Raw genomic sequence first — 21,970 nt, forward strand, 5'->3', positions numbered from 1 at the left:
GGCCTCATTTGTTTTTATGCCGCAGTCGAGGGAGACCAAGAGATGGGGGTGTTCGTCAATCCTAAGGTGGTCAAAAATGTATAGGCCTTAGCTTAGAGATGACACTTTTCTAACGTGAGGAAAGTGAGAGTTTTTAAACATACATTTTAATCATTTTGAGCCTGGTTTTACTGAGGAAATCCGTGGAAAAATAAGGACTACAAATAAAAACTCCTGTTCTAAAGTATATTTAGATAATTCAATAGCTTTAGGATGTGTTTAAATTACAAATCATTACTTGATTATGTAAATTCCCTACCATATTTCGCATTTAATTTCCGGATTAAGGACACTGTCAGCTGGACAGTCGAAGACCTTGCCAAAGTCCTTAAGATTGCGCACCGCCTGGTTAAGCCTCACAGTCCTCCGCTTGTCCATCAAGTTCTGGGCAAAGTTGAGCAGAAAGAGTTGCTTCAGTGGCAACTTGGTAAAGTTAGGCTGTTCCTGGCTGAACTTGGAGTCCTCTCCGAAGTAGACATCATAGACCAGCCCCAGGGCCACCACATCCATCAAATGTTCATCATTTACTGAGGATTCCTCGTAAAGACTCATACAGTTCGTTGCCTCTACGTACGCTAAATTCTCTTTAAAATTATCCATAATTTCGCTATAATTGGACTCGTTGTCAAAGCGCATAAAATATGGTCTGAAATTCTCCAAGGCGGCGCGGATTATTGAAAACCCAAGCAGGCTCACCTTGAAGACATCGTGTTGATCCGGTGAAAAGTAGGGTTCCTGTAGGATATCATAGGGAACTACGACCAAGTTGATCGTTTTGTCATGGGGTTCAGTTTGCAGTTTATATCCGTATTCCTCGAGCAGGAAGAAGTGGTTGCCCCTGGGCGTGGCTCGATCGAGTTGCTCTAGCGTGTGGCGAGTGTTATGTTCCATAATATTTAACTGGATTCTTGCCATGTCCGCCGTATCTATGTCCAGCTCAAGATCGGAGTAAAAGTCGTGGAGAAAACGACGCTGGTTGGCAATATTCGGCAGAGATCCCAGTCTGACTTTTATGGCAAGTAGCTTCTGCTTGACAAAGGATTGCTGTTCGGTTGTTAGGTTCAGACGGTTCTTGTCGATCCTCTCCAGAAAGGCTGAACGGAACACCTCGAACACCTTCTGCACTTCCTGGTCATACCGCTGGTGTCTTCCCTGCCGAAAGTAGTAGTCTTTATACAGCATCTCGCTGGCCAGTTCCATGTGGCGATGCACTGCAGCCGCGCACTGATTCGGTTGGTTACTTATGACCTTCTGCATTATATCCAGGCTAATGAGCGAGAAGACTATGCCAGTAATCATATACCCAACCACCACTTCCTTCTCATGCTTCTCTATAACCGCCTTCAGACCCTCCAAGTACCCGATCCCCACGAGCTTCACCTCGAAGCTGGGATCGAATGGCCGATCAAAGGTGATTTCTAGGTACTTGGATAGCTGGATTCCCGTCTGATCCTCAAACTGCTCAATGCTCAGTGTGTAGAGTCTAGTCTCTTCCTGTGGTAGATTATGCAGATCGCTGCCCAGAGCCGCAATGCCGTCTACTAAAGTATTAATTGATATATAGTTCTTTTTTGGGACTCCAACTCCAGTCACAATGCGCCGAATAATATCCTCGGACAGGATGTTGGAATATGTCGAACGTTTAAGGAATATCACAAAATGGTTTGGTTCGTACCAATCTTGGATGACATTCATCCGGAACAGAAGATTTTCGATGCCAAATCGACGAAGTCCAGCCAGAGCTTCCAGCCACTGGAACCTCTCCTTGGGCCATTTACTACCGTGGAATCTAGACGTTGGCCAGGGGAGATCCTCGCCTGGTGGCATCAGTTCGAGATAGCTGTTCAAAAGCAAAGTTGAATCTGAAATATTGAAATTGAGGCAGGCGTTGAAGTACCGCAATACCTTCCCCTCCACACTGGACTCGTCGATGAAGACGCGATCTTTGAGAGCTTCCAAAACTATCTGCAGTTTGCCATTGGACGCGTAAAATATTGAGTCTCGGAGATCGTTGAGTTTGTCTTTTGTGTGAAGAATCTTAAACTTTCCACTGGAAAAGTTTTGAAAATTCTGGCACGGATTGGCAGTGTCATCCAGGTTTTTATATATGAAATCCAGAGCAGCCTCATCCGGGCTGGGATGCCGTGATCGAGTCAAACCAATTAGCAACAGCAGACACAAAAAGCGAGTGATTCCCTCCATCTTTTCTGAATAACTGAGGAACAAGAGGCGAAATCAGACGTATTTATTTGTGAAGCGAAGTTTTTGAGAATAGTTTGTCAGAGATACTGATAAGAACAAGGGTCATAGATCAGCACGCCAGTTTTCGGCACAATTTGTAATCATCTTTAAGTGAGTTGATTATAGCATTTAATCTTGCATGTTTAAGATTATTCTTTAAATTCATATATTTATATACAAATTTGTCCTACAAATCAAAGTTTAAAAACTCATAACTAAGCCAAAAATGCATTAATTTAAATTCGGAGGGCTTTCCTTTGTTCATTTTTCCAAGGTTAATAAATCTGCTTACTTAATTTAAAATTTAAAAAAAATTTAAAATTTTTGACAATTTTTGAATATTTTAATGATGTAGCCCCTTATCTATTTTTGAAATTTTCGAATAAAATTTGAACATTTCATTTTTTGACCTGACATAGCTAGATCGTCGCAGCTGTTAATGCTGATCAAGAATATATATGCTCTATAGGGTTGGAAATGACTTCTTTACAATTTAACAAGCTTCTGATTAAAAGTTTAATACTTTCACGGGTATAAGAAATATATAAAAATTAAGTAAATGTTTTGGGAAAATATTCTGGAATTCCCGCTCACGAGCTCATCACCAGAGCTTTAACATTTTGAATGTTTACTTTTTATGATTCCACTTCTCGCTGGCCTTTTCTTTATTTGCTTGGCGTTGTATGTTTATAGATGAGGAGGGGTAGTTGCTGGGTTAGCTTTGGGTGGTGGGAGGAAAAGGATCTCTAAGGCTATGTGACCCCAACATACCCATTCCCATTCCCACTGCCATTCCCATTTCCATCCAACGCCCTTTTGTGCGCTGGGCAAAGTTAAAAACGGCGCTAATTTTATGACGGCCCAAGTTTGGCACTTGTCAAATGGAAAATTTCATACCCCAAGGGCTACTTGGAGGGGAGGATGTGGAGGAAGGGAGGAAGGCTAATGCAGGACGAAGGCTCCTTGGCCCGAAACCCACTCGCTTTGGCCCAATGCTTTTTATGCTAATGTGGAGTCGGAGTGTGTGTGTGGCTCAGATCTTTTGAGGTTTCCAGTGGCCTTTAAGCAAACAGGCGTGGGCATCCTTTGGGCCTTCAGTTGGCAGTCGGACTCCACTGACTTGGCCATTCGTTTGTGTGTTAATTACTGCGGCGTGTGCGGCACTCGTGAATCATGACTTCCGACTTGCCACCCAGCCAGTCAGCCTCTCACATCCCGCCGCCATTCCGCTTTCTAATTATGTTGCACTGGAGTTGGTGGCAACAAAACAAGCGGCAAGGCAACAATTCAACCGCAAACGCATTTAGTTCATGTTGCGAACACACACACAGCCCGAGAATCCTGTAAATAGTTTACCGAAATCATCAGGAGCAGGAGCAAGCCTAGCCAACCAAGGATAGCACAGTGATGGGCGGTAATTTAAAGAACATGTAGCTTAATACTTCTTTTAAATAAATTCATAAAATATTATTCATTTAAATCTAAACTAAATTATTGTTTAAAAATATCTAAACTATAGTTTAGTGGTATAGAAAACAGCTTTAATACATTGTCTGATCTAAGAAACAAGACTACACAATCTAATTTATAGAAAGCGAAGAGAGTGAGCCCTTAGGGAGATGTTATGGGAAATCGCTCTATGCACCTTGACCATATTGTAAAATTTATGTGAAATTAATTAAAAATCCAGACAATTTAAATACTTAAAATAACTTATAATAATCATCATAATATCAGTATATTTTCTTTGAAAAATAGATGCCTGGTGTGTTCATCTAAGCGAATAAAAAGAAACACTCAATATGTTTCATAAAAGAAAACTAAAAAGCTCTTTAACCAAAGGTCTTAGCTACGTTTCGAAAACTTTTTTTCTATTTATATATGTATATATATATTTTGTATATTTTTATTTTGCATTTTTGTATATTTATTTATTATTTTTTTCCGGATTTAACCTTTCTCATCTCTGGTGCTTTTGACTGCAAGTTGGGTGGCTGGATAGAATATTTGGGCGGTGGGTACTTCATGTCACTGCAGTGCACACGGCGACCTCATAATAAAGGCATCCACACCCACATCCACACCCACACCCACACCCACATTCACATTCACATTTACTGTTTGTGTGCGAAAGGCTCCGCACTTGGAACGGCATTTCTCAGCTGCCGCATGTGGCAAGTGCGGTAGACCGTCAATTTGTGCAAATGCTCTTAGCCACTCTCGTACCTAAGAAGCCAACTTGGAGCAGCGTGAAGCCGGAGCCGGTGACCGGGTTTATTTGCTCAGCCAAATTTGTCTTAATTCATTTGGATTAACGACAAGCTGGAAGAATGGAAAACGGGAGGGATGAAATATTCATTTGTTGCGCAGGCGATCCATCATCATCCCCAGTGAAAATGCACAAGCTTTTAAAATGTTTATTATTATGCTAGTTTTATTTACCATCTCTGTGTTTGCTTTCATTATGCCTTCAGTTTGGTTTCGGGTTGTCGCCTCTGTGTATTTTTGGCAGTTTAAATGCAATTTGATAACAATATGTTTGCTAAATATTAATAAATATATCAAATGCTGCTCATTTCCATGTATTTACTTTGGTAATATTTTACAAATAAATCGAAATTTGTACACGGCTATATGTGAGTGTTGTTGTTTTGGGTATATATCAAATAAATCAAATGAAATGGTCACCGGATAAAATTACATTTTGATTTTTTACTTACGTCTAACGCTTTTTTAATCCTAATGGTTTTCTGATCTATTCAATATTTTAATATTGTAGTCATGTTGCCGCTGGCAAAATTCGCTTGCTGCTGATGCTTCTGCTGCTGTGTCAATTGAGTTTTTTAATTCGGTTTCGACTCTGGGCTGTCTCTGGATTTTATTATCTGATTTGATTCGTAGTCCATTTTGGCAACACACATTTATCTAGTTTGTTCGCATGTTTACATATTTGTAGATATATGTATGTTTATATATATGCATTAATACTATTTGCTTAGACAGTTTACCATTTATATTTATAGGTATTTACTCTTGCACTGGCACATACACATATTTCTCGGTAGTTTCATTTGAGCGTTCGCCTTGTTTACTATTGATATTAAATTTATTTATGCACTTTAGCGGCTTTGTTTGATTTGAGTTTTGATTTTGTCATAGATTAAATAACAAAAATTGAGTTTAAATGCAATTCACCTGCAAACAGTTATTGTTTAGAGTCCACATACCCGGCTTATAAAACATTTACGCACAAGAAATGGGAAACATAAGCTCGGATATATCCAATTTTAAAAAACAAATCCTCTGATCTTATGCATAAACACACATAAATTTCAGCTAACAACAATATAAATTCATAAATATTTTACAATAGTTTTTCATATTATTTGTATTAAATAATTTACGTTAGTTTTGATAATCTTAGTACCATTTTTAATGTCTTTTGATATGACTTGATCATTTTTTATGGTATTTTTTATATAATTTCTTTCAGTTATTGTTATTATCAACTACTGCTTGACTCGTGTTTTATGTACAATAAAGAACTTGATCCATGCCACTGCAAAGTATACTAAATATGCTAAAAATTTAACTACAATTAGGTTTTTACATTTATTTCTTAGAGTTACATCCTGGTTTTGGCTTGGTTTCAAATTCAATGCGGAAGTTTGCGACTCTTGTTGTTGCTTGATTTGCCTTACAATTCAAACATTATATCCTAACCTATCCTAATAGTTAGTAACTACTCAATTTGGGGGGAGGGGCTAAGGTACATAAATGAATTTCTACCTACAAAAATATTTATGTTGAAAAAAAGAGAAACAAAATTCATAAGCTGCGATTACTTGCCACTTCTCGCACAGCTCAGTCAGTTGGAAAAAATTAAATCAAAACAATTTCAATTAAAATAAATTTAATTAAAATTCTGCTTGCTGGCCACTCCAGCCATGTTTCAGGTTTTTTTTAAATGTTTATTCTGCATTCATGAGTCGAACTATGGGTAAACTATTTTCTTTATTTAGCGCTAATTAATTTATTACAATATTTGCATTGGAGCCTTCGCCTCCATCCCGTCTGGCACTAGTCCGCTTTTTCATTCATTAGCGTTTTTTGCCAGTGTTTTCTATAATTTAATTATAAACAAATACGCGACAACAAATCCCGCAATGATAATTGAGGGGGGAAAAATACTGGAAATCCCGCTATGAACACTTATCCCATGTTTTGTGTGCGTTTTTATAATTTTATTTTTTTTTTTGCTTTCACAATTCCCTTCTCTTTTAGCTATTGAGTTGCGACATATTTGTTGCTGTTGTTGTTGTTTATTAAAAATATTAATCAGTCATTTAAATGCAATGAATTGCAGTGTTTATATGCGTGTATGCAGCTCTATGTTTATTTCGTGTTTTTCATGTGTGCTGTCCTTTGTGCTCCTTGTTTGTTGTCATTTCCGTGTTTATCCTGGCACCTCATCTCACATCCCTCTTACCCTTGGAAATGATCCTCAGCTCAGCTGACTGTTAACAGTAATGCAATAATTTATCCCGTTCAATTTGCATTGCCTTGCTGACAGGCTAACCGAAAAAAATTTGCCAACTGATTGCACAGCGCAATTGTTTGAATGTGGCCGCATAAATAAAGCTGCATACTTTGTTGCACCACCCTCCTCCAGGGCATTGAGATTTATTGCAAAAGTCTTGTGCCACTTATTGTGTTTTTAATAACCATAAATATAAAGACTTCAATCGCTATAAAGTGTTCCCAGTGCTGTGACTTTTCACTTTTCAGCTGAACAAATCGCATAAATATTTGAATAAAACTTTTTTACCTGAAATAATCATTGAATAAATAATAAATAAATAAATGTATAATCAGACTACGTTAAGTAAAAATTTATACAGAATTCAAATAATAATAATAAAGATTAAACAAAATAATATGATTATGGAGTTGGGAAATTAAAAGCAGTACAAAGAAGCAGGAAAAATATATTTCTTGTAGATTTTAATTTACAAAGCATTTAAGCTACGAATAACGTTATTCTTAAAATGCCCAAAATAAATTTAACAATGAGTTAAAATAAACAAAATAAAACCTAAAAATATTATTTATACATTTTAAACCATATTTATAAGGATACCAAAGAAATCCTTTAGCCTCTTGCTTCGCCCTTCAAAGTATGCAGCAATTTTTGTTGACGAGTCCCTGACATTTTGTGATGGCTTGTGAGAGTGTCTTATTGGCGACAGTTGTCTGTTTTGGCACTTACAACTAAGAATCCTTATGGCTAAGCCTCATCTTTGCATACTCCTCCTAACAATTACTTGCCATACGGATGTTGCTGGTTGATGTCCGGCGAGTGCCGCATCAGTGTGGCACTACCGCTCCCCGGCGATAGAGTCAGACTGCCCTCGTGGCTGCCGTTCATGCTGCTCGAGCAGGTGGCCGGCACGGAGGCGGCTCCACCACCCATCATTTTCTCCGTCTCCTGGCGGCTGTTGGCCATTATCCGGCGGATTGTGGGGGCGCAGGGCGTGCGTCATAGGCGCGACTCCTGCGCGTGCTCATGTCAGACCTGCCCGTGGGCATTCATGTGCAGCGCGTCCCCGGCGTCGGGGGGCGTGGCCGAGAGTTGGGCGGGCGGATAGTACTGCAACGAGGCACAATTGAGGTACTGTGCGTGGATTAGAATCAGAATCGGAACCACTGTCCGGATACACATCGAAAGTGCGTTAAAAATAGGACGAACGCGTCGCAATTTCGAATTGTATCCATGTACAGAGACAAAAATCGGGGGGTACATTTTAGTATATTTTAGTGTAAATGAAAAATTAAATTCGGAAAAACATAAAGACCTTTAAGGAAAATAGTTTTTATTGATAATAATTTAAATAATTGTAAATCCAATAAAAATGTTTCTAGAAGTATGTAGATGATGATTTAATGTTGCAACATTTTGTAGCAGAATTAATTACAATTTATAAATATTTTATAATATTTTAGAAAAATTATTGATATTATTAAGTAAATGATTACGATTTATTTAAGTTTGAAGATCTTTTTTTAAGGGATTTTTGAAAGGGTTTTCTAATATAGAAAAAATCTCGTTTATTCGGTTTCTCCAACAATCAAAGTTTCTATTTTAAAAAATCCCAAAATAAATAATTATGATATTTAATATGATTAATATTTAATATTTTAAGTAACTAGAATATTTTTGGCAGTGCACAACTCACCCCGACGCGTCCATTGTCGTAGTCGCGACTCGCTTGAATGGTCAATTTCGCCTTGGCGTGCATGGTGTCCGTCAGACCGCTCCTTTGATGTGTGTGCGTCGAGGGAACAGCGCTGGAGGGTCCCAGCATCATGGAGCCATTGGCTTTGCCCAGGCTACCGCTGCCCGCGCCATGGCCCAGTCCCATGCCCATGCCCATGCCACGGCCCATGCCCATCGACATGGACATGCCGGAAGCGCTGGAAGCGGAACGTGAGTCCTTGCTGCGGAAGCAGAACTCCAGGATGGCCACGAACACGCTGACGAGGAGGCCGCCAATCAGGATGTAGAATATGCCGGCCACATTGCTCAGCGAGAGCTCGTTGTGCGCGGAGGCCTCCTTGTGGATGCTGCACTCCGTTTTGTCGTACCACCATTTCTGGTGCAACTTGATCAGTTCGGCGTTCTCCGTCAGCTTCAGCACGGCCAGATTGATGGGGTCCCTGTTGAATGAAAGGGGGAGGAATGTGGAGGGAGAGGGTGAAGAGTGGCATTAAAGTGGAGGTTCCATTGTTAAGTATGTGGGTTAGCTTTCATCTGGGTTTGTAGAACCTCCCATTCCAATCCCGCAAAAATGGCATCAATTTCTGGCTCCTTTTCTATTCGGGTTTCTGTGTTCCTTGCTTTACACTCGGAGAAAAGAATCCCTTTTATGGATTATACTTGTTTCTACCATAATAATTACAGAACAAAGTTAAATCCCTTAAAACACATACATATACTTCTCAAATAAATAACAGAAAAATACCCCGTTCGAATTAGAAAACAAAAGTATCTGAAACCTAACCTGATACATTAACAGGATACAGCTTAAGTTCTCTATTATTTCGACTAAGTACCCCTATTTTCTCCTTGTGTACTCACTTGAGCGCCGAACCGAGTGGCGTGGCGATGCCAAATCCTTTTGTATCCAGATTGCGGCCCACTTTCATTGTGTCGCAGGGCTCGCGGGCGTTCACATACTCATTCTTGGGGGACTCCACCAGTAGGGCGTACTTGCCCTTGGAGGTGCGCACGCGTTTGATACCCTCGTCGTAGGTATTCACGAAGACGCTCTTCCTGGCGTTCATATACTCCCACATCTTGTTGTGGAGTCCGATTTGGGAGCGCTGCGGGCACGGTCCAAAAGTGATGGCAAAAAAGAACGAAACGAAATGAAACGAAAGGAAATATAGAGTAAAGCATGGATATATGCGGCAGATACGCGCTGGCATCCCGGGACAGTCGAATGCCGGCGGATAGGAACACCAGCTCGCCCAGGACATCCATCAGCGTAATGCCTGCATCGGGTTCCTAGTCTCTTTCCATTCACTGTATACATATATATATCTACATTCCAAATATATACATATACATATATATATATATATATATATATATATATATAAAGAAATATCTGCTCACATGGTGAGGCAGCGGAGCGTAAGTGTGCTTAAAAGCATCTCAAATAAATGTAGCCATAAAAAATAGAATTGCGTCTCATTTCTTTTGCATTTTTGGCCCCGAATGGCAGGGAATTTGAAGGGAAATCGAGGGAAATCGGGGGGCTGAAACAGCAAAAAAGGAGGGCGGGATGAGCGGCAAATTGCTTTTTATTTCTCGTCTAACACAAATTAATCCTTGGCCCGGCTGGGGCTCCTCTCAATTTTGACGTCTCAAAAGGCTCAGCTCGCAAATTCTAATGGTTTTCTGCCTCTCGACTGTTGGCTTTTATTGTCTTTGATTTGGCCATTGTGCGGTTGTCAAATGAGTGTGACATGAGCACCCGAAATTAATTTGGCTGCCAGGCAATCGGGATACATAACTCCCGACAAATTCCGGCCAACAAGGAATGTGTGCTTGGTAGTAACAGCAAAGAAATGCTTAAAGTAGCTAGCAAAGGGTTTTCTAGTATTAAATTCATTCATCTTTAAATTAGATTTCAATGTTTAATAGTTTATAATATCCTTTTCCAACTCACTCGAAAGAAGTCCCAGGTGGAGCCGTGCAGCAGTGTTCCATACTGCACCTCCGTTTGCATGGCCAAATCCTCCGGCGAGTTGATCGGTGTCACCATTCGTTCCACTGTGAGAAAAGCGGCCAAGTTGGCCGTATACGAGGAGATCAGTATCAATGTGAAGAAGAACCACGAGGCGGCTGCAATTCGTCCAGACACCGAACGCGGTGAGATGTCGCATCCTTGCTGCATGAAGGCTGCCAGCGAAAACCAGAACGAATTCCACACACTAAACTCGTTCACCGCCGCCGATGAGGAGCCTCCGGATCCCGGATTACCGGCAGCCGATAGAGCGGCCTGCAGTGCGGCAGCTCCGGCTGCAGATTGGGCACCCGGAGTGGGTGGTCCGGGTGGAGCGGGCACGGCCATAGGAGCACCTCCGATGATGCCAGGCGGCTGCTGATTGGCAAGCTGTTCGTGATGTGCATGCGGATCTGAAAGAGCGAGGATGAAAAGAGGGTCCTGTGAGTTGGCCACAAAGCGAAACCACAGACGGCAAACGCAGTCTGCTAATACAGTGTGAAAAAATGGTGCCTAGATGGGGATTTTGAATTGAGATAATATTGAAAGTTTTTCCCTGGGGGTTGGTAAGGGTTTTAAAGAATTTGTTCTTGTTTGCTAAACTTAAATAATCATTACCTGATCTTGAAACTTAAAATATTTTAAGTACCTTTAATGTTTTTATTTAGGTAAGTTAAGCCTTAAGTAAAATCCTTTTTTTCATCACTAATTTCTCTCTGTGTGCCTGTAGAAAAAAGGGTCGGCAGTGAGTTGTCGGTACGTGCCCATGTCGACTGTCCAAGTTTCAATCATTTCGTTTGGCTTGGCTTTTTGCGCCTGCTCTAATTGATATGCAATCAAACCCATAGCCAAGTCTCTGTTCCCCATTTGCTTCAATTGCAAAGCCATTGACTGCCAGTCGGAGATGTGATGTGATGTGATGACATTGCTGCTCCTAGTCCACACGGAGAGCTACTGCTGCTGCTGCTGCTCGTGATGCTGATGTGGATGCTGATTTTGACTCTGTCGAGGACCTGCCATGTCCTTTCGATTTTTGCCCTGCACTCTCTATGCCAGGTTTTATTTTATTTTGCACTCTGCACCTCCCTCTTGGCATACCCTATCTGCTGCTATAGCAGCGTCTCTGTTTGTCTATCTCCGTTTTTACACTGTCTGTAAACGCTGCCTGCATACACAATTTTGTTTACTTTCCGCTAAAATTACATTAAGGATGTTTTGCAGGATGTCAATAGATTGTTATGAACAGCCACTCCACAGCGCTCTTACACGCCCTTGCAAACTGTCAGTTCATATGCGATTTTCCCGGTCTGATTGTCATCAGAATTCCGACAATAACAACAGAGATGGTGGAGCAGTAGCAGCAGCGGCAGCGATGGAAAATTGAATTGAAATAATTGAATTTCCATGAAATCAAATGAAATCGAATGCAAAACAAGTCAAAAGTTGAAGCAGATGCATACAATTACGACATTTTTGGGGAATTTCCGCTATAGCCTTTAATTTTTTCAGCTAACGCAGGGATTTTTTTAGAAGAACTGCACTGAGGAAAAACTTTGGATACTCTTATGTAAAAACATGTTTGAATAATTTTGCAAAGATTATTATTTTTGGTAATTAAAAAGCAGCATGTCTGAAGTTTTGGAGTGATTAAATCTATTTTTTATATTCTAATGCATAATCTTAAGAATGTTAAATGGATATCGTATTAAATTATTTTTATTAACAAGAAAGAAAACTAGTTTTGGTAAGCTGAAGCTTATATACTCCTACAGGTTGGAATTCAATTGTAGAATGGTATCGGAAATATAGATATTTTTATATGAACATTTTTTTCGACAAATCAAAATTTGAAAACATCCCAGCTAATCCCAAAAATCATCAATTTTAAATCGGAAAGCTTTTCTATGTTAGTTTTTATTAGATTAATAAATCTGCATACTAAATAAAGAGTTTTACAAAAATCCATTTTTAAAATCAATTTTTGAAAATTTTAACGATGTAACCCCTTATAAAATTGTGGAATTTTGGAACATTTTCGGAAAAACAAATAATTTTTAACCGGACACGGCTAGATCGATTCAGATTTTAATGCTGATCAATGGTATATATGGTTTATAGGGTCGGAAACGAGTCAATCACTGACTAAAATTATAATATCCTGCGAGGATATGTTTATTTATTCCTTTAATTAAAAAATAATAATATTCCTCTACTTTATCTTGGACAGTAGTGTTAAGTGACTTTTCGCCATTAAAACACCGACGTTACTTTTCCATTATGGATCCCCCATCGGAAGCGTTTAATTTAATACATTATTCAAATATATTCAATATTAAATTGCTAACCAAGACCTCGTGGTTGGGTCATGGCTGGCTCCAGGCAATAACAGGTGAGTGGGGGGGGATACAGGTACGTGCACTTACCTGGCGATTGTGATTGCTGCGGCGACTGTTGCACGAGCCGCCATTCATGTGGTGAGAAGCGCGACACAAAGAACAGCACAATGCTCACACCGATGTAGCTGAAGATGACGCTCACCTGTTGGCAGGTAAAAGAGAGGTGAAAGGAGAAGAGTGAGTAAACATGAGACCTGGCACCTGTGCCACAAGCAGCAGCAGCCACTGTGCTGTGATGCTGCTTTTTTTCATTAATTTTTTCTTAACTAATTGAAGCGGAAGCGGCCGGGGCTTCCTAGAAAATAACGAAACATTAACCTAATGGAGCGAGGGAGCGGAGGAGCGAGGGGCAAGACAATGGCAACCAAGGACATCGACAGGAGCAGCAGCAGCAGCAGCAGCTGTGAGGCTGTCGTCTGGCAACCATTTTCCACTGTTTCTGTTGCACAGGAAAAAATTATAATCTATGAAATGAAGATTCAATTAATTTCACATTAAAATGTTTTTTATCATCACAAAACTAATTTCGACTTAATTTTCATTAAATTAACATAATTGATGTTTATAATTTTTCCATGTTAATAGTTTTTAAATGAACAGGGCCGCACAGCGTGAATATTAAGCTGGCTGACAATTTTTAGTCAATGCAACTAGCTATATTTTAAACACTTTCAGCAGGACAACTTTAGACTTTTATTGTTAAGAACATATATATATTTAAGATAGGAGTAAAATTAAGATTTTTTTTCAAAGTGTGTGGGTTGGTTGTGTGTTGCTTCGAAGCTGTCAGCACCTGAATGGCTGCTATGAAACGCGTCTTTGTGCTCGCCGGCGTATCTAAAGGAAAGGAAAGGTGTGTCCTTGTCGCCACTGCTTTCATATGCCTCAATGGCTTCGCCACACACTCGCACACACTGGCACACACTCACTGGCTCCCTCCTAAGTAGGATTGTCCTGCTTTGTTGCTGCCTTTCAGCTTGTGTTCAGCGAGTGTGTGGGTGCAGCTAAAATGCTTCATTTAATTTATGATAAATTTTTTGTAAAAGACTTTTTTATTAGCTTGTTAACTTTGCGCCTTGGCTTTTGCCATTGCCTTTGCCCCGATGCCCCCGACTTTCGCTCTGGCCCAACAACCCCTTGGAAGAAGCCCTGACAGCCTGGGAAGAGACTCGACTCACCCGACCCCTGGAAACTAATTTGCATTTGTAATTTTTTAGCTCATGTCAAATTACGCATTAGCTTTCACTTTGGCGCGCTGTTCGCCGACTTTTATTAGCATTTAATTTCGCGTTTGTCGCGCTGTCGTCAACACTCTTTGACTTTCGAGATTCGGATTTCAGAGTCCTGTGCCCCTTTTTTTATGAATTTTTTATTGTGCGTAAATTTAACAGCCAGTGTCGTCATAATTTTGCGCATTTACAGCGCATTAGCCCGGCCCTTTGACTCTGCTTTGGGTCCCATCTAATTTGTTTAATTGTCTACCCAGCTACTCCTACTGCCACTAACTATGTATATAAATAAATCAGGAGGGAAAGGAGGGTTTCACCCGGGTGCAACATAAACATCAACTAAACGCTCATACAAATTTGATGGGTTGCCATTATTTAAACAAGCCTCGAGCGCCAAACTTCGGACGCTGAGACTAGCGTAAAATTTAAAACTTGACGGCCACGTAATTTGGAGAAGGCCGCCGTCGCCGTTTTCCTGGAAAACTCCCATTTCCCGCTCCCAGGCACTCCACTGCTGTTTATGCGAGTAATGTGAAAAAAAGGCAAACAGTGGCAGAAGCACAAAAACTTTGTCGTTTACTCTATTAAACTTTGGGAGCTTACGTGGTGCCAAGTTGAAGCCGAAACCAGAAGAAATAAATATACAAGTCGAAACTTTGCCGCAAACTTTTCCTCGAGAAGCGAGTAAAAAAATAAAAATAATAGGAGTAAGAGACGCGGCCCAGAAATATAATAAAAATGGAGTGAAAGAAAAAACAAAACATTGGCGAGCGAGAAATGAAGAAATTGTTTAAAAACTTTACTCATTTGTATGCAGCGCAATTTTAGCAACATTTTGACTCGTTACCAAAGTGAAAATAAACACATTGCGCTCGCTGTGTGTGTTTTAAGTCGCAGTCCGAGACAGTTTGTGACGGGAAATAATTAGAAATTTGGAGGCAATACCAAGTGCCGTCTGTGCAATATCAAAAGTCCCGTCTGCGACTTGATTAAAATGTGCTGGCAGTGGCTCGGGTCCTGGCAAAGTCTGGGTATGTATGGTTGAATATCCTTGGATATTTGCTGCTCTGCTGCATCGCTTCGCTGAGCGCCAATGAAGCAAAGTGCAGGCAGGTGGCCCAAAAGGTAAAGGGGAATCCCCGAGAAGCCCGGGGTCCTAGCCTTATCCTGTTCCCTGCCCCCCTCACACAGACACACATATACGCACCCAAATTTCCTGTGATAAAGGATTCATGAAGCTGAACACGCCGGGCGTCTGCTTCACTGGCTTCTTAATCATGATGGAGATGCCCAGCGACATGAACGGCTTGCTGAAGTCGATGACACGTTCGCGTTCAGCGGTAATCGTCATGGCGGCAATCGCAATATCCGCTTCCTGCAGGCGAAGGAGTTTCAGATGGGTTCAGGTGGATAGGAGATGTAAGGACTCACCTTGCGCACCAGCTCCCCCACCATGCCATCCCAGCCGCCGTGGGCTGTTGACTTCTCGGACCCGTAATTGCCATCCTTGACCAATCGCAGTTCATCTGCAATTGATGCACACGGAGAAATTAAATTATAGAAAATGAAGTAAAACATAAAGAAAGAAAATAATGCTTAAGGAAAAGATAATTATAAAGCTTATTAAATTTCAAATTGATTAAATACGCAATCAAAGTGAAAGCTAATATATCTTTAAATGCTCCGAATCGGTGACTTCTCCGTCCGATTAACCCAGACTTGGGGGGCATCACGCATTTACTCACAGTTAATGCCCAGCTCCTTGGCCACCAGGTCGGCGAGGTCCTTGCAGTATCCCTCGAAGCGTTCATTTCCCAGCAGTTTCTCCCCGTGCGTTGCCTTCTTGAGCATAATGTAGGGTTCCTCCAGCACAGTGGTCACTACATATGTACGATTCTTCTCAAACTCCACATGGGGACGCAGACGAACATACTTGGCATTTAGGGGCTGCAGTCCAGCGTCGTCATTCCACTCGGCCACCTTGACCTGCGAGGTCAAAGAAAAAGAGAAAAAGCCACCAAAAGATTACAAATTACTGAGGCGGTCTGGGCAGGCCATAAATAATGCAGCCATCGACACCTTGCTCCCAAGAGGAGAACGAACCAAATCGATATTTGCCTAAGTCTGCATTAGTTGCTATTTCCAAGTCCGGAGAACTGGGCCAATTTAATTTGCCTCGGCTTAGACGGTTTTTTACAAGGCCAAAAGTGGTGGAGATGGGTAGGGAGTTAAACTAACCTACTTTTAAAATGGGATAACTCAATGTTTGCTTTGTTGTATAAATGATAATAGTCCTTAGAAGTTCTTAAAGTTAGATAAATTGATTGAATTTGCACAGCAAATTTATTATTATATAAAAGTTTTTAATGAATATCCAACAGAAACTTTAAACTTTAAATAACTGTGGTTTCATATTAAAATCTAATTTAATGTTGTCTGTTTATATTTCTCAACCTTGAGCTGTTTAATTCATTGAAAATTAAACTATTCTTATCCAAAAAACTACCTGAAAATTGCTTCAAAAAGTGCCAAAAACTTTCATTGTGCTTTAACTTTTCTTCGACTGGCTTAATGCAGTCCGGGCCATTACACAAAACACTAACAGAGCTGGGAACTGGGAATTGAGGGCTGGGAAATTCAGGATACAGGGAACTGGGGGTACTGGGGTCTGGGGAAACTGGTATCCTGGAAAACACATACCATGGCGCTGTTTACTGTCATCTCGACGACGTGCAGCGTGTAATTGACGCGTCTGCCGTCATCGTTGAATTTGATGTCCCCGGTTAGGCCCTCGATTTCCACCTGCGGAGAGGAAGAGCCAAGAGATACCAAGCAGAGGGTTATATAGAGGCTACACAAATACGGATCTAGAGTGGGTGATAAAACAGGAACTTTCTGTGGGTGTGTGTGTGTGCGGGGTGTGCTTAATTGCTTTGTCAGTTTGCCCGGCTGGATGGTTGCCTGCCTGACTGGCTGGCTGTCAGGTGTATCGATGTCACCAGCAATGTCGCTACACTGTGTCCACCTCATCATCATCGCGATACACGCGAAACATGAGTGCTCTCTAAACTCACCTTTCTCAAATAACGCGATATTTTATCGCCATGCTCCCAGGCATTCACCCAACCCTTGGCCGTGTTACAGTCCAGTGCTCGCGATGAACCGCCGGAATCGTTGCCGGCATAGCCACCGCCACCACCACCACTGCCACCTGGTCCATTTGACCCGCCACCGGTGTAGTTATAACCATCCATGGAGGTCGAGGCAGCCGCCTGGGCCACCATCAGCGTCTGGCTGCGACGCTGGACATTGTTCCGGAACTGGTCGGGCTTCTTGCGCAGGATTTTATTGAAAGCCTCAACCAGGACGAAGACCGCGTCGTACATGAGCGCCGCTTGGGCCTGGAAAACGGAAGGGGTTTTCAGTTTATCTTAAAGTATATTTCTAAATATAATTTAAAATGCTTTATATATTATTTATATAATTTATTTAGCTTTCTGTATTCCCATTATTATTCGGCTAAACTTGAGCCTGCCTATAAATCATAAATAAAAGCATTTAGGATTCTGGATCAGGATCAAAAAACCCCCCATGGAGTCGCCGCTGGTGAGGCGGTTACTTGCTGGCATTTAATGAGTGCATTACACGCTGTTATTCACAATTTTGCCAGCCATTGCCCTCCGGGGGCAGGGTTTTCCTTTTTCCTTTATCCTGCGCTGGGCAGGTGTCGGTGATGAAGAAGGGGGTTAACCTCTAAGCTAGCTCTGAGCCCCGTCGGGACTCGATTCCGGGAACGTGTCGCACATTAACCCGCACAAAGGAGCGGCAAAACTTTGATTTAATATTTAACCGCCGGCCAAAACGAGTCCTTAAACTGGCCTACTGCCGCCAGTTGTTGGGCAAACACGAAATGAGCGAAACGGAATGCCACACAAAGACTTTAATGTGAATTTCCCCCTATTCCACACACTCGCACGCAAGTCAAATAAACAAACAAGCGATGGTAAAGAGAGCAGCAACGGTCCAGGATCTAGACCGGAACGGACCGAATAGAACGGACAACGGTCCAAGGACCAAGGACACTGGACATTGGACTAAACTGAACCGAACCGGACAGAGACTGGACTGGCCTGCAGCTGAATTCAACTAACGTTTAAGCGCCACAAAGTGAAATCTTTGTCAACAAGGATAATGCCAAGGAAATACAAATATAAACAGCCAGCAAGCGCAAACTAAACCAAACTTGATGCTGTCGGAGGGCTGCCTTTTAATGCACTTGAAAAAATAGTTAAGATAACGGTTGAAATTTACTTTAAATAGCAGGAAAAGAGCCCAAAAATGTCAGTTGTCCGACTGTAAACTGAGTTTAAACCATCATATATTTTTATATTACACAAACTAATTGAAATATTGGTATTAAAATAAGAGCTTTAAAATTAAATAGCACTTAATATACACTTAATATTTATCAAAGCCAAAGATGCAACTATTTTGCATTAAAATAAATATTTAATATAGCTAGGAATAATATAAAGGTATTAAAAAAGGATGCACATATTTAATTCGTTCTCTCAAATCTATTTATTTATTAAGCTGACTATCTTTGACACATTTTCTAGAACTAACATCTTTTTCCTGGTTAGTGTACCCGTCTGTGTCCCTGCCCCGTTGACAAGGACAACGGAGGAGCAGCAAGCGAAGAGGCAAGGACACATGTGCCTTTGACTGCAAGTTGTGCGATGGCTATCTGTCTCTCCTGTCCCCCTTGCTGCTGTGCTAAAAGTGAAATCTGAAATCCGTCGCAGGAATACTATAGTACACTAGATGTACGGATGCGAATACTAGAGTGGATGTGGAATAAGAGCACGAGTATTTGACTACACGCAACACAAACACGGGCACAAGCACAAACACTAGTGCAAACAGAGAGCTGAGCAGCGACAAAGCGCCGCAAACTATGCTACAGAATATGCTGTGTTCAGAGTCCCGTGTCTCGTGTCCTGGCTGGCTCTCTTCCCTCCGGTCAACATTAAATCCCCGCAAATATTTAACTGCCAAACGAGTGGCCCAAGACCAGTGCTCCAACTACTACAACCGATGGCCTCGTTTTGGGGGCCACACACTACTCACCGAAATCGATTCACGGCCAGCGCCCACACTCATCTGGGGGTCCAGTCGCTTCCAGCTGTCGTAGAATTCGCGCACCAGCCGCCGGTTCGTGTCCACGATGCGAAATCCTGTGATGTTAATGGCACCAAATTCGATTATCTCGCTCTCCCAGCGATCGTCCATGACCTGAAACAGCAGTACAATGGAATTGAAATTGGTTGGACATTTGTATTGGGCAGGAACAGTGGCGGAAAATGTGGGTAATGAGCCTGGGACAAGGCTAAAATATATTGAAATTAATTAAAAATTTAATTCAACATAGTTGAGGATATTAAAAGAAGAAAATAATAGACCAAGGATAGTGTTAAAATAAGTAATTATAAAGTATACTTTCATAATTTCAATATAGTTCAATTAAATAGTATTAAGACAAGTTATTATTATTAACTCCTTTAGTTATTAACTGTATGGAATTCACTCCACTGTTAGGAATAGGAATGGTGACAGATTTGTTTTTCGACTTTTGTGTGGGAATGGTTGGTTTTGGTTACGGTCTGGTTTAGGCCATGATTGAGGGTGGATGCTTCAGAGCGACACTTACCAGACCACTCAGCAAATAGTGATAGGTGCGGCGGCCCAGGCGCAGGTCGCGCACATGCTGGATGAGTATTTGCTTGGCCATCTCCGTGGGGCAGTCCAGGACGATGTGCTTGTTCTCGAAGCGGCCGATCTGCTCCAAAGTGTGCAGGAACTCGATGGCCATGCTCACGTTCGAGATGCGCTTGACCAGCTCCACTTGGAAGGACTCGTTGCCGGGCTTCAGGCCCTGGTATATTTGCTGTAGGCGCAGCAGACCTGTGGGTAAGGGGGATGCAAAGAGTGTGATCCTGTTAATTAACTGAGTTTACACAGAAAGGGTTTGGTGGTCCACATACATAAGTGCGTACATATGTATGCTGCGTAGGAATGCATTAGCAGGGCCACACAAATTACGGCCATCAACAGTTTTGCGAGTCGTTAGCCACTGAAAAGGAATAAGCCCCAGGCCCTTGGGCCGCCCCAATCCCAATCCCAATCCCTTATCAACAAGACGAGCATTTGCAACTGCGTACGGGAAACCCGGGTAAAAGGGTGGTCTAATGCCTGTAAGGTCAATCGGGGTGCGAGTCAAGGGGTTATGGCCTCATCCACCCGACCAAATATCGAATTCACGCTTAAATCTGCTTATGCACACAGCTCGGCCGAAAGGAATTGAATGATGATTCGGAAGTAAGAGTTATATAATCTCATTATTAGACTGAAAACTTTGCTATTCACCTGATGAAATCAGTGGTGTTTATCTGGATTTTCCAGAGAATTTCCCCAACACTTTGATAAGAGTCTTACGACTGCCGTAAGGTAATTTCTATGAGCTTTTCAAATGTAAAAACCCACCCACACACTTGTTGTTTTTGTCCAAAAATATGAATGGCAAAAGAAAAACCCATGAAAAGCCATGAAAAAAAGTGTACGCAGAATATGGTTTCTGTTTACTTAATATATTTTAAATATAGAAAGGACTAAAACGTACTTGGAAGGATATTGAATGTTGAATTATTTAATTTAAACTTTGGGGGGATGGAAGAGTCTTACATTTTCGAAACAATTTAATATCAAATACGATTTAAGACACCTTTAACTTTAAATTTTCTGTATTTATCATTTTTTCTGTTTAAATTTTTAATCTTTTAGAACACGGCCTTTAGAATTTTCCAGCCTTCTTTGTCGCCTGTGCCTTGACATTTGCTTTGTCTGAAAATAGGCCATATACTGCCACCCGATTTCCACCCATTTCCCCGTACAAACAAAAGCCAAAGGAGCAAAATCAGTTTCAATTTGAAATTTACCGAAAACGGATACAAGGATGCGTACATGCCACTGCGTATCTAGCAGATACTCCCAAGTGGGTGGCGATAGGGCTCTAGTATTTAGGCCAACTGCCGCATGTGTTGGCCAAACCAGTCAGTGTCCCGAGGCAAGGCCAAGTTTTGGACCACTTGGTCGTCGTTATCTTTTTCGGAGTGAGTATGGAATTATCATGGGCCTGCTGCGTTCTGAGAATTCTCTGCCAGCGCAATTTGCATTTGTGCTTATTGAGTTATGGCTGCAACTAACTGCTTTCATTCGCACTTAAACCGAGCTCAGGGCCCCTGGCTTTCTCGGCCTGTCTTTCACGTTATTTTTTTTTCTTGTTGTTACAGCTTCCTTTCGCATCCTACGTCCCGAAGGACTCGCCTCAACTTTACGAGTCAAAACTCAACGATTCAATGCGCCCCGGACAGGGGAATACGTACAAACAGAGAGCCCAGGAGACAGACGGACAGATGATTTGTATTACAGCTACGCAGCAAACAAAGAAAAGCGAAGGAAAAATGAAGGAGCTGTGGAAAGCCGACACTGAGAGAAATGTTCTACCTTAAATGGGAGAGGAATTTAAGGTATTTACTTTAGATATAAATGAATTGTATTGGACTAGACAAGTTGAAATATTAAATATTGATATGAATATTCAGAACAATATTATTTGGAGCTTTAAGAGTCTATAAATTTTAATTTATTTATTCATAGTTTTTAATGTATTTTAGGGTACCAGTCTCCGAGTTCTTTTCTTTAAGTGCTGGGGATA

At 41.3% G+C, this 21,970-nt stretch overlaps 2 protein-coding genes and 1 long non-coding RNA gene across 3 annotated transcripts in view; all 3 read right to left on the reverse strand.

The window, feature by feature from the left end:
- Positions 1-294: 294 nt before the first annotated feature.
- On the reverse strand, positions 295-2,241 carry LOC110190719 (membrane metallo-endopeptidase-like 1). Its single transcript, XM_020961341.2, has one exon. It carries the CDS (start codon positions 2,239-2,241, stop codon positions 295-297), a length of 1,947 nt encoding a protein of 648 aa, XP_020817000.2.
- A 2,445-nt stretch (positions 2,242-4,686) lies between these two features.
- LOC147643527 (uncharacterized) lies at positions 4,687-7,786 on the reverse strand. The gene has a single exon (XR_015271832.1). It is a non-coding gene; the product is annotated as an uncharacterized LOC147643527 (long non-coding RNA).
- LOC110190510 (Glutamate receptor IB) overlaps positions 4,687-21,970 on the reverse strand; it is a 31,431-nt gene continuing 14,147 nt past the window's right edge. The window contains exons 6-17 of the mRNA XM_020961032.2: positions 19,907-20,160; positions 19,327-19,491; positions 17,271-17,597; positions 16,897-16,998; positions 15,942-16,182; positions 15,628-15,722; positions 15,404-15,571; positions 12,995-13,109; positions 10,515-10,984; positions 9,419-9,663; positions 8,517-8,997; positions 4,687-7,954 (exon numbers count right to left, since the gene is read on the reverse strand). Of these exons, the coding sequence (XP_020816691.2) occupies positions 7,850-7,954; positions 8,517-8,997; positions 9,419-9,663; positions 10,515-10,984; positions 12,995-13,109; positions 15,404-15,571; positions 15,628-15,722; positions 15,942-16,182; positions 16,897-16,998; positions 17,271-17,597; positions 19,327-19,491; positions 19,907-20,160 (2,768 nt within the window). The 3' untranslated portion in view covers positions 4,687-7,849. The remainder of the gene's footprint in view (positions 7,955-8,516; positions 8,998-9,418; positions 9,664-10,514; positions 10,985-12,994; positions 13,110-15,403; positions 15,572-15,627; positions 15,723-15,941; positions 16,183-16,896; positions 16,999-17,270; positions 17,598-19,326; positions 19,492-19,906; positions 20,161-21,970) is intronic.

The sequence above is a fragment of the Drosophila serrata genome, unplaced genomic scaffold (assembly GCF_035046125.1).
Source record: "Drosophila serrata isolate PLE 108 unplaced genomic scaffold, ASM3504612v1 contig_272, whole genome shotgun sequence".
Taxonomy (NCBI): Eukaryota; Metazoa; Arthropoda; class Insecta; order Diptera; family Drosophilidae; genus Drosophila; species Drosophila serrata.